The sequence below is a fragment of the Moschus berezovskii genome, chromosome 8 (genome assembly GCF_049115385.1).
Source record: "Moschus berezovskii isolate FMDL1 chromosome 8, NW_MosBer_1.0, whole genome shotgun sequence".
Classification (NCBI taxonomy): Eukaryota; Metazoa; Chordata; class Mammalia; order Artiodactyla; family Moschidae; genus Moschus; species Moschus berezovskii.
In genome coordinates, this window is record NC_142467.1 from 50825876 (window position 1) to 50839230 (window position 13355).

Here is a 13355-nt window from a genome sequence, read left to right on the forward strand (position 1 = left end):
TTCCGACCCTTTTGATAGGATGGGGGCGACGTTGTCGTCTCTGGCTACTTCCTGCTGGAAAGGGGCGTCATGGGGTTTTTTGGGTCATGGCCGAGCCCCGGTGTCCCCTAGGGGTTCTCAGGATCTTTAGGCGGGAGTCTGGAATAGGCGGCTATCATCATCATCTGTCCGGTGGCAGCTCGGGTCATCTTTTGCAGCCGTTGAACTATGCATCAACCCCCACTCCTAACCTCCAGAGCGACCAACCCGGTCTCGCCACCTTGACTAACTGACCTATGAGGGACAACCATTCCAAACCTTGCCTTATTTGAAAAAAATTTCGCTGCTCCTTACTGTGAAGCTATGTAAGTCGCTCTTTGTCTTTGTTCGGGCGCGGACTTCCTCGACCTCCCTTGCTTGGGTCCGGGAATCTCGCCCGGGAGCGCCTCGCCATTAAAGCCTGTTAAGACATCCCTCTTGTGTGTGGGCTGTTTGTGTTATACCTTACATTTAGTATCTTGCTAGATGTAGTTCCTTGAATGTGACATACCAATAGTTAAGCCTGTAGGGAATTTAGAGAAGACTTTCTCCAAAGGCCATCACAAGGATCAAAAGTGGAGGGAAAACCTCTGTGGAATGTGAACATCAGGGCATGCTGGTGGGAGGAAGCATCTGGGATGAGGAAACCACTTCTACTCCTCCACAAGCCCTCTGTGATTCTCGGAAATTGTTTTGTCCCTGGCCTCTAAGCTTTTCTGTAAATGAGGTTGGAAATGACCCCATGGAGAGGAAGTGTAGGAGTAGAAGAAACTGCTCTGGCTTCTGAGGCATGAGGTGTGGCCTGACCTTGGATGGCAATAGGAATACTGTTTCCTTGTCTAAAAGCAGGTATAAACATTTATTCATTTGACAAGCATTTATTGCACTTCTACTATTTTTCACATATATACATTCACACACAAATTGTGGCTAAGTGCCATGAAGCAGAATAACAGATGGGACTGTTGGTAATTTAGACCAGTGGTTCCCAAATGGGGACAGTTTTGTCCTTCCTGGGGATGTTTGGCAATTTCTGGAGACATTTTTGGTTGTCATAACTGGGCATGGAACTCCTGGCATCACATGGGTAGAGGCTGGGGATGCTACTAAACATCCTACAATGCACATGACAGGCCCTATAAAAAATTACTAGTAGTCGTGCTGGGGTTGAGACACTGATACAGACTGGGGTCACTGAAGTTCTCCCTGAAGAAATCCCATTCAACATGAGGGTTGCTGGAAGCATTAGAGACAATGGAGGCAAAGCCCTGAGGATAGGGCCGGGTACACAGGGGATCCCAGGAAGGGGCCTGTACCAGTGGCTAAAGCAAGCCTCTGGAGTCAGACTTCCTGGGTTTGGAATCCTGTCTCCCATTTAGCTGAATGACCTTGAGCATGTACTTCGACATCTGAACCTTAGTTTCCTCGTCTGTCAGATAGGGTGAATACACATAATATTGCCTCATTGGACTGCTATGAAGATTGTGTGAAATCATACAGGTTAAGGTGCTGCACTCGCCTGTGGTAATTGATCAATACAAGTTTGTTCTTATTCAATATAGTATGTTATCAATAACCCCAAGGCCACTTCTAAGATTACATGCAGGATAAAAAGTCAAATAGTGGTGCTTCAGTGGAGAGAACACAGTCCAGAGACCTTGCTCCAAAGAGTCCCCTTCATAGGTGTGCCACTTATGACATGTTCCCTCTCAGGGTTTTAGCTTTCTCATTTGTAAATAAGGATAACTCCTACCCCTCAAAGAATGATCATGAAAGCCTGTAGCATGTGAAGGGATTAAGCATCAGCTCACCCCACACTTGTTCTTGCTGTTGACGGAGAGCCCCAGGGCTGGCCCCCCGGCCAGGGACTGCTGCAAGCGCTCCTTCACAGTCACCAGCCGCAGCTCCAGGTCGATCCGGTGCTCCTCCTTTGCCCGACACTGAGCTTCCAGGGTGGCCAGAGCCTCTTCAAGAGCTTTTAACTTTGCCCCTGTGTCCAAAGACATCTATGAAAAATAGCTGAGCCTGGCCAGAAACATCAGGGAGTTTGGCAGCCCCACAGGCCATAACCTGCCTTCCCAGAGGGCCTTCTAGCCTTACTTCTGGTTAAGGGATGGACTTTGGACCTTCAGTTCTAGCTCCATGCTGGCTTTTGTGGTTTTTATCTGCCCACTATCCATTTCCCCATTCCCCTCTCATTCCCTATAGATTGAATGGGGTTGACCTCACTTCCAGTTCAGGAGATGGCACATAACTTAGACCTGGCCCATAATTGTATCTCATTTTCTGGTCACAGTGGTTAAAGTGAATCCTAAGGTGCTTATGGGGCCCATTGGGAAGAGAAGCCTCTCTTCTGGAGTGGCTGCGTGGACCCTGTGAGGGCTAGAGTTGTGAAGCCTTTATACCACCATGAGGGACAGAGAATGAAACCAAAATAGGGAAAGGCAGAAGCAAGAATTAGAGAAATATGCTTCTTGGTGACATCATTTAAGTCCCTGGACTTTGCTATTCCTGATCACTTAAGTTTCCAGTTATGTTTTTCTTTTCATTTCTAAGCCGGTGAGTTTTCTTACTTGTAACCAAGAATTAACACAGGGCTTTACACTGATCACAAGACCTTGCTAGGATTTGCTGCTTATTCAGTTTAAACCAACAAACCTCTGTTAGGACTTTGTGTCAGGAGCTGCGTTGGATCTTAATAGGTTTTAAAATTAGTTCCATTGTTTGCCCTGAAAGATTTTGCACTGGAGGATTTTCTGGTAATGGTGATTCTTTTTATTCATTCATTCAGTAAACATTGAGTGCTTGTTAGGTACCAGGCAGTGTTCTATGCCCTTGAGTAAGATATATTAGTGAACAAAACAGGGAAAGATCTTTGCCCTTATTGAACTTATAATTGTGTGTTTATATGTGTGTGTGAGAGTGAAAACAATATAAATACAATAAGTAATCTGTTAAGAAGTTATATGCTATAGAAAAAAATTGAGCAGGACAAGTTGGACAGTCAAGTTAACCTGCTTCAAACCCTAGTTCTGACTCTTAGAAAGTTCTTTATATTGAAACCAAACTGTCTTAATGTGCCTCCTTCCCACTGACTCTGGTTCCTAGCCACATAGAACAAGTCATTAAGCCAGAAGTTCTCAGTCTGAGGTTTGTGAATTCCTAGGCAATCTGTGACTCTGGGTGCACTTGAGCTCCTGAAATTATTTGCAACATTGTGATTTATGGGAGTTTTCTCCCTTAGGAAAGGGACCATAGGTTCCATCAGATTTTCATGGGGCTATGTGACCTTGGACATATTTTATATAAGGATAGGACCTCCAGTTCCCTGCAACATGTTCAGAAATCTCAGTCTGAAAGTGTGCTGAACTGCAGTTATAGAGAGAATTCAACAGAAAAATGGCAGAAAGTTGGGGCGCAAAGGAGCCCTGGGTATACAGGGCCTGCAGAGGTCATGGTCCTGGATTTCAGAAGGGGATACTGGTGAACTGTCACTGGTACCTGGACCTGAACTGTCTCAGTACCTGGACCAATGTTTCCCACATTTGGGTCCTTAGTTCAAAGCTGTGAATAAATGAGTTAATGTGAGGTTCAAAATTATATCTCTTCCTTGATTCTAAAGCACACTGTTTTTCATGTTTTAAAATTTCTAAAATCAGATCTCATTTTACCACATTAAGTATATACATTTGTGTTACTTTTTCATCCCCTCACTCTTAAAACAGTTAGTCAATCAATGGCACTTTCATTAGTCAGGAAAGATGGTGATGGTGGTGGTGAGGAGGAGGAGAAAGGAGAGGAGAAGCCTACCTGTTCCTGGTAAGAGGCCAGGTGGCTAGTGCCAGGGGAGGTGTCAAGGCTGAGCCCCTCATATCAGGGCCACACCCCATAGATACCTGGGTTGTTCCGAATGGCTTCCTTTAGTTCCCTCTTTTCCTGCCGCAGTGCCATCAGCTCTGTCCGGATGGTCTCTTTCTCTTTCTCCAGCTTCTCTTTTTCTACCAGGTACCTCCTGGCATCCTCCTCAGCTCGGTTCTTACCGTACTTATATTGATGGGCACCTGCAGAGATGAGGCAGGAAAAGGTCCCCAATTCTGAGCTCTGGTGAGAGTACTTGGGTGGTGTGAGCTTCTCTTTCAGCCTCAATCTGTCCATAAAGTGGGAATATTTAGGTCCGTACCCCTAGATATATTTAGTGTGAAGGAGAGGAAACTAGGAGCCAAAGGGAGGCAATATTGCACAGGGATGAGGAGGAAGGGCTTTGTTGTTGTTAGGTAGCTAGGTTGTGTCCAACTCTTTTATGACCCCATGGACTGTAGCCTGCCAGGCTCCTCTGTCAATGGGATTTCCCAGGCAAGAATGCTGGAGTGGGTTGCAATTTCCTTCTCTTGGGGATCTTCCTGACCCAGAGTTGAACCCGCATCTCTTGCACTGGCAGGCAGATTCTTTACCACTGAGCCACCAGGGAAAGCCCTACAAGGGCTTTAGAACCAGACAGATCAAGGTCTGTGTTTTCTTTTGCCCATTACTGGTTGTGTGACATCAGACAAAGTGAATGTGGTGTTTTTGTACCTTCCCCTAGCTTTAGTTTCCTAACTTGTCAATATGGATATCAATCAGATTTATCTCTTGGCAGTCTGATAAGGTTTTAAAGAGATAATTCATGAAAAGTGCTTGGTAAATAGTACTGGCAAATAGAGCTTAGTAAATGTTAGGTAATAATTTAAAATAGATTTTGTGATGTATACACATTTTTGTTTTAAAAGGGCATTTTTATAGTTAACTTTCAGTGCATATAGCATAGACAGCTACATGTAACATAGATCTACAGAGAATTGAGACCTGAGTTAAAGTCAGGCATTGCCTGTTTTATTATTGAGAAAAGTGGGAGGGAGGGGAGAGAGACCTAGTATTCTACTATAGGCTTTACACTATGGTGGGCAATAACAACAAATTATTATGGCAAAAATTTATTGACCGCTTACTATATACTAGGTAATTTATCTGCATTTCTGTTTAATCCTCACAAAAGTTACTATTATTTGCTCTGCTTTATTGTTGGGAAAACTGAGGCACAAGAGATTAGGTCTCACTGCTAATGATGGGAGAACCCAGGTTTGAACTCATGTCTATCTGACTCAAGGATCCATGCTATGAAATACTGCTGAGCTTGAGCAAGGCCATAGTTTAACCTCTTAGTGAAACTTTTATTTATTTATGCTACAGTCAGTCACACATAGTCCTTTGTAAGTGGATGTGGAGCAATTCCCACAGTTCACTGGTAACTGGGGGGTCTTGTCTCTGCAGCTCTGTAGGGATTGCAGTGGTCACCCATGGCCTATGTAAAAATCAGTTCCTGCTTTAACTACTCTACAATTCAAACCTCATTATAAATAAGGCATGGAGGGCTGAGAAGAGGGCACATGGCTCTCTGTAATTCCCAGATATACAATAGCATCCCAAAGGAGTTGGCTTTCAGACTTTTGGAATTTATAGACCAGTAAAATATAAATAAGGATATCCTGATTTACTTTGCTGTACACTTGTAACTAACGCCACATTGTAAGTCAACTATACTTCAATTAAAAAAATGTAAAAAAATATTCACAGAAAAAATAGGGATACCAACAAAGGACTGTCAGCATTATATTGTTGACAATATAAAGACCTTAAAACTACCAATGTTATTATTATTCCCACTGTTTAGCAGAGTAATATCTTAGCATAAGGAATTGGAAACAAATGTAGAATAGTCATTTATATTGAGTAGAATTAACTTTATGAAAAATTTCATGCACTGTGCTTATTTTTCTCATTTCATTGCAGATGAGTGAAAACTTCCTTATGGACCAAACCAGCAAGTAGACTCACCTTTGGGAGCCACCATCTTGATCCACCTTGCTGTGTCAGCACCTCGGAGAGCGGCTTACCTCACACCCAACCCTGTAATGCCTGAGTGTTAAAGAAGCAAACTAGATTTTCATCCTCTGTAAGTGATGAGTTGATTTTCTTTTCTACTTTCAAGATTTTCTCCTTGCTTTTGGCTTTAGAATTTTAGCATGATGTGTCTTTTAAAAATTATATATTTATTGGTTGTGCTGGGACTTCGTTGCTGTGTGCCTCTGGTTGTGGTGAGCAGGGGCTACTCTTTGCAGTGCATGGGCTTCTCATTGCAGTGGCTTCTCTTATTGCACAGCACAGGCTCTAGGTGCATGGCAGGCTTCAGTATTTGCAGTGCAAGTGCTCAGTAGTGGTGGTGCACGGGCTTAGTTGCTGCACGGCATGTGGAATCTTCCTGGACCAGGCATTGGATTGAATCCATGTCCCCTGCATTAGCAGGAGGATTCTTCTTCACTGGACCTCCATGGAAGACCTCCAGGAAGTGTGATGTGTCTTTGTGGATCTCTTTGCCTTTATCCTACTAGAACTTTACTGAATTTCCGGTATGGTAAATTAATGATTTCAATAAATTTGGCAACTTTTCAGCTATTATTTCTTTTAATATTTCTTATGCTCCTCTTTTTCTTCTCTCCTTCTAATACTCCCTTTATGTATATGTTAGTACTCTTAATGGTGTGTCTCACATCTCTCTGAGGCTCTGTTTATTTTTCTTTGTTCTTTTTTCTGTTATTTTAAATGCATAATCTCTCTTGATTTATCATGAGGTTTGCTGATTCTTTTGCCAGTTCAAATGTACTATTGAGCCATTTGATAGAACAATGTCATCTTACTTGCTTTTCTTTTTTAACCAACTGAAGCTCATACTTCATTAGATTTACTTAGAATTTACCCAATGTCCTCTTCTGCTGCAGAGCTACCACATTACATTTAGTCATCATGTCTCCTCAGGTTCTTCTTGGCTGTGACATTTCTCAGACTTTTTTTTTTCCTCCCAGTTTTATTGAGATAATTGACATAGCACTGTGTAAGTTTAAAGTGTCGGCTTCCCTGGTGGCTCAGATGGTAAAGAATCCGCCTGCAATGTGGGAGACCTGGGTTCGATCCCTGGGTTGGGAAGATCCCTTGGAGGAAGGCATGGCAACCCACTCCAGTATTCACGGCTGGAGAATCCCCATGGACAGAGGAACCTGGTGGGCTACTGTCCATGGGATCTCAAAGAGTTGGACATGACTGAGTGACTAAGCACAGCACACTGTGTATGTTTAAAGTATACTGCATAATGATTTGACCTCCATAAATCATGAAATGATTACCACAACAAGTTTAGTGAACAGCCATTATCTTGTGTAGATACAAATTTTAAAAAAATACAAAAATATTTTTTTCCTTGTGATGAGAACTCTTAGCATTTACTCTTTTCTCTTTCATATGTAACATAGAAAGGTGTTAGTTATATTCATCATGTTGTACATTACATCTCTAGTATTTATTTATCTTAGAACTGGAAGTTTATACCTTTTGACTGTCCTCATCCAGTTCTCCTCCCCATACTCCCTGCCACTGGTAGCCACAAATCTGATCTCTTTTTCTATAAGCTTGTTTGTTTTTGAACTATTAATGTATTAAACCTACAGTATTATATATTAGTTCCTGGTATATAACACAGTGATTTGATATTTCTATACATTTTAAAATGATCACCATGATAAGTCTAGTTACCAGCTGTCACCATACAAAGTTACCATGTATTGTTGACTATATTCCCTGAACTGTACATTTCATACTCATGCCTCATTTATTTTATAACAGGAAATTTGTACCTCTTAATCTTCTTCACTGCTCTCCTCCCCCGGCCCCCTCCCCTCTGGCAACCCCCTATTGTTCTCTGTATCTAATGCTTTGTTTCTATTTGCTACGTTTGCTTGTTTTTTTTCAGATTTCATGTATAAGTGAAATTATATGTATTTGCCTTTCTCTGACTTATTTCACTTAGCATGATACTGTTTAAGGACATCTGTGTTGTTGCAAACGGCAGGACTTCACTCTTTTTAATGGCTGAGCAATATTTCATTGTATATATGTATGTCACATCTTTATCCACACTTTTTCTGTTTTTAAAAAAATTTTTACTGACATACTTGATTTAAAATATTGTGCTTCAGTTGTACAGCAAAGAGATTAATTATACATATAAATATATTCATTTTTTATCAGATTCTTTTCTCATATAGTTATCACAGAGTATTGAGTTGCGTGTGCTATACAGTAGGCAGGTCCTTGTTGGTTTTCTATCCTCTCTATAGCTGTGTGTGTATGTTAATCTCAAGCTCCTGATTTATCCTCCCCCCCTTATTTACCCTTTGGTTACCATACATTTGTTTTGATATCTGTAAGTCTGTTTCTGGTTTGCATATAAGTTCATTTATATCATTTAAAGAAATAGATTCCACATATGAGTGATACCATATATTTGTCTTTCTCTGTCTGACTTAATGTGATAATCTCTGGGTCCGTCCATGTTGCTGCAAATGGCATTATTTTGTTCTTTTTCATGGCTGAGTAATATTCCATTGTATTTATGTACCACATCTTTTTTATCCATTCCTCTGTCGATGGACATTTAGGTAGCTTTCATGTCTCTAGCTATTGTAAATGGTGCTGCAGTGAACACTGGGGTCCATGTATCTTTTGAAAATTCACTGGGGTCCATATATCTTTTCAAATTGTTTTTTTCTGGATATATGCCCAGGAGTGGGATTGCTGGATCATATGGTAGTTCTATTTGTAGGTTTTTAAGAAGCCTCCATATTGTTCTCCAGGGTGGTCGTACTAATTTACATTCCCACTAACAGTGTAGATGGATTCCTTTTCCTCCACACCTTCTCCAACATTTATTATTTATAGACTTTTTGATGATGTTTTGATTTGCATTTCTCATATACTATGATGTTGAGCATCTTTTACATGCTTTCTGGCCACCTGTATGTCTTCTTTGCATGAAATGTCCCTTGGTATCTCTAATTTTCTTGAAGAGATCTCTTATTTTTCCTATTCTGTTGTTTTCCTCTATTTCTTTGCATTGATCACTGAGGAAGGCTTTCTTATCTCTCCTTGCTATTCTTTGGAACTCTGCTTTCAAATGCTTATATCTTTCCTTTTCTCCTTTGCTTTTCGCTTCTCTTCTTTTCTCAGCTATTTGTAAGGCCTCCTCAGACAGCCATTTTGCTTTTTTGCATTTCTTTTCCATGGGGATGGTCTTGGTCCCTGTCTCCTGTACAGTGTCATGAACCTCCATCCATAGTTCATAAGGCACTCTATCAGATCTAGTCCCTTAAATCTATTTCTCACTTCCACTGTATAATCATAAGGGATTTGATTTAGGTATATCTGAATGGTCTAGTGGTTTTCCCTACTTTCTTCAATTTAAGTCTGAACTTGGCAATAAGGAGTTCATGATCTGAGCCACAGTCAGCTCCTGGTCTTGTTTTTGCTGACTGTATAGAGCTTCTCCATCTTTGGCTGCAAAGAATATAATCAATCTGATTTCGGTGTTGACCATCTGGTGATGTCCATGAGTAGAGTCTTCTCTTGTGTTGTTGGAAGAGGGTGTTTGCTATGACCAGTGCGTTCTCTTGGCAAAACTCTATTAGCCTTTGCCCTGCTTCATTCCGTGCTCCAAGGCCAAATTTGCCTGTTACTCCAGGTGTTTCTTGACTTCCTACTTTTGCATTCCAGTCCCCTATAATGAAAAGGACATCTTTTTTGGGTGTTAGTTCTAAAAGGTCTTGTAGGTCTTCATAGAACTGTTCAACTTCGGCTTCTTCAGCATTACTGGTTGGGGCATAGGCTTGGATTACTGTAATATTGAATGGTTTGCCTTGGAAATGAACAGAAATCATTCTGTCGTTTTTAAGATTGCATCCAAGTACTGCATTTCGGACTCTTTTGTTGACCATGATGGCTACTCCATTTCTTCTAAGAGATTCCTGCCCACAGTAGTAGATATAATGGTCATCTGAGTTAAATTCACCCATTCCAGTCCATTTTAGTTCACTGATTCCTAGAATGTCTACGTTCACTCTTGTCATCTCCTGTTTGACCACTTCCAATTTTCCTTGATTCATGGACCTAACATTCCAGGTTCCTATGTAATATTGCTCTTTACAGCATCAGACCTTGCTTCTATCACCGGTCACATCCACAACTGGGTATTGGTTTTGCTTTTGCTCCATCCCTTCATTCTTTCTGGAGTTATTTCTCCACTGATCTCCAGTAACATACTGGGCACCTACCGACCTGGGGAGTTTATCTTTCAGTATCCTATCACTTTGCCTTTTGATATTGTTCATGGGGTTCTCAAGGCAAGTATACTGAAGTGGTTTGCCATTCCCAAATTAGAGATACCAAGGGAACATTTCATACAAAGATGGTCTCGAAAAAGGACAGAAATGGTATGGACCTAACAGAAGCAGAAGATATTAAGAAGAAGTGGCAAGAATACACAGAAGAACTGGACAAGAAAGATCTTCATGACCAAGATAATCATGATGGCATGATCACTGACCTAGAGCCAGACATCTTGGAATGTGAAGTCAAGAGGGCCTTAGAAAGCATCACTAGGAACAAAGCTAGTGGAGGTGATGGAATTCCAGTTAAGCTATTTCAAATCCTGAAAGATGATGCTGTGAAAGTGCTGCACTCAATATGCCAGCAAATTTGGAAAACTCAGCAGTGGCCACAGGACTGGAAAAGGTCAGTCTTCATTCCAATCCCAAAGAAAGGCAATGCCAAAGAATGCTCAAACTACCGCACAATTGCACTCATCTCACACGCTAGTAAAGTCATGCTCAAAATTCTCCAAGCCAGGCTTCAGCAATATGTGAAACATGAACTTCCAGATGTTCAAGCAGGTTTTAGAAAAGGCAGAGGCACCAGAGATCAAATTGCCAACATCCGCTGGATCATGGAGAAAGGGAGAGAGTTCCAGAAAAACATCTATTTCTGCTTCATTGACTATGCCAAAGCCTTTGACTGTGTGGATCACAATAAACTGTGGAAAATTCTGAAAGAGATGGGAATACCAGACCACCTGACCTGCCTCCTGAGAAACCTGTATGCATGTCAGGAAGCAACAGTTAGTACTGGACATGGAACAACAGACTGGTTCTAGATAGGAAAAGGAGTACGTCAAGGTTGTATATTGTCACCCTGCTTATTTAACTTCTATGCAGAGTACATCATGAGGAACGCTGGGCTGGAAGAAGCACAAGCTGGAATCAAGATTGCTGGGAGAAATATCAATAACCTCACATATGCGGATGACACCACCCTTATGGCAGAAAGTGAAGAGGAACTAAAATGCCTCTTGATGAAAGTAAAGAGGAGAGTGAAAAGGTTGGCTTGAAGCTCAACATTCAGAAAACAAACATCATGGCATCTGGTCCCATCACTTCATGGGAAATAGATGGGGAAACAGTGGAAACAGTGTCAGACTTAATTTTTTTTGGCTGCAATATCACTGCGGATGCTGATTGCAGCCATGAAATTAAAAGAGGCTTACTCCTTGGAAGGAAAGTTATGACCAACCTCGATAGTATATTAAAAAGCAGAGACATTACTTTGCCAACAAAGGTCTGTCTAGTCAAGGCTATGGTTTTTCCCGTGGTCATGTATGGATGTGAGAGTTGGACTGTGAAGAAAGCTGATTGACAAAGAATTGATGCATTTGAACTGTGGTGCTGGAGAAGACTCTTGAGAGTCCCTTGGACTGCAAGGAGATCCAACCAGTCCATTCTAAAGGAGATCAGTCCTGGGTGTTCATTGGAAGGACTGATGTTGAAGCTGAAACTCCAATACTTTGGCCACCTCATGTGAAGAGTTGACTCACTGGAAAAGACTCTGATGCTGGGAGGGATTGGGGGCAGGAGGAGAAGGGGACAACAGAGAATGAGGTGGCTGGATGGCATCACCGACTCGGTGGACATGAGTTTGAGTGTACTCCGGGAGTTGGTGATGGACAGGGAGGCCTGGCGTGCTGTGATTCATGGGGTCACAAAGAGTCGGACATGACTGAGCGACTGAACTGAACTGAACTGAATGTCTTCTTTGGAGAACTATTTAGTTCATCTATCATCTTGATTGCATTTTTTTAATGAAATGCTGTGTGAACTATTAGTATATTTTGGAAAGTAATCCCTTGTCAGTTGCTTTGTTTGCAGATATTTTCTCCCATTCATTCTATGGGTTGTCTTTTTGTTTTGTTTATAGTTTCCTTTGCTGTGCAGAAGCTTTTAAGTTTAATTAGATCCTGTTTATTTTTTTTTTAATTTTCATTACTCCAGGGGGTAATGTAATCTTCCAAAAATATATTCCAAAAAGATGTTGCTGTGATTTATGTCAAAGAGTGTTCTGCTTATGTTTTTCTCTAGGAATTTTATAGCGTCCAGCCTCACACTTGGGTCTTTGACTCATTTTGAATTTATTTTTGTGTATGGTAACAGAATATTCTAATTTCATTCTTTTACATGTAGCTCTTCAGGTTCCCCAGCACCACTTGAAGAGATTCTTTGCTCCATTGTATATTCTTGCTTCTTTTGTTACAGACTAATTGACCATGGGTGTATGGGTTTATTTCTGGGCTTTTTATCCTTGTTCCATTGATCTATATTTCTGTTTCTGTGCCAGTACCATACTGTTTTGATTGCTATAGCTTTGTAGTATAGTCTGAAATCAGGGCTCCCTATTCCTCCAGCTCCATTTTTCTTCTTAGGATTGCTTAGGCTATTCAGGGTCTTCAGGGTTTCCATACCAGTTAAAAAATTTTTTTTGGTTCTATTTATGTAAAACATGCTCTTGGTAATTTGATAGGAATTGCACTGAATCTGTCGATTGCCCTGCACAGTACAGTCATTTTGATAATATTGAGTCTTCCAAGAATATGGTATATATCTTTCCATCTGTTCATGTCATCTTTGACTTTTTCATCATTGTCTTATAGTTTTCAGAGTATGGTCTTTTGTCTCCTTAGGTAGCTTTTTATTCCTAGGTATTTCATTCTTTTTGATGCGATAGTAAATGGGATTGTTTCCTTAATTTCTCTTTTTGATTTTTCATTGTTAGTATAAAGGAATGCAAGAGATTTCTGTGTATTAACTTGGTATCCTGCAACTTTACCAAATTCATTATTCAGCTCTAGTAGTTTTCTGGTAGCATCTTTGGGATTTTCTATGTGTAGTATCATGTCATCTGCAAACAGTGACAATTTTACTTCTTTTTTTCCAGTTTGAATTCTTTTTCATTCCTTTTTCTTCTCTGATTGCCATGGCTAGGACTTCACAACTATGCTGAATAAAAGTGATGACAGTGGACATCCTTGCATTGTTTCTGATCTTAGAGGGAATGCTTACAGTTTTTCACCATTGAGAATGAGTTTAGCT

General features: G+C 40.9%; 1 protein-coding gene across 2 annotated transcripts in view; it reads right to left on the minus strand.

Annotated features, from left to right (window-relative positions):
• Positions 1-13355, minus strand: part of AFAP1L1 (actin filament associated protein 1 like 1) — a 76424-nt gene that overhangs the window by 4946 nt on the left and 58123 nt on the right. For both annotated transcript variants that reach the window (XM_055431164.2, XM_055431162.2), the window contains 2 exons: positions 3915-4079; positions 1830-2008 (listed from right to left, as the gene is read on the minus strand). In XM_055431164.2, the coding sequence (XP_055287139.1) occupies positions 1830-2008; positions 3915-4079 (344 nt within the window). The remainder of the gene's footprint in view (positions 1-1829; positions 2009-3914; positions 4080-13355) is intronic.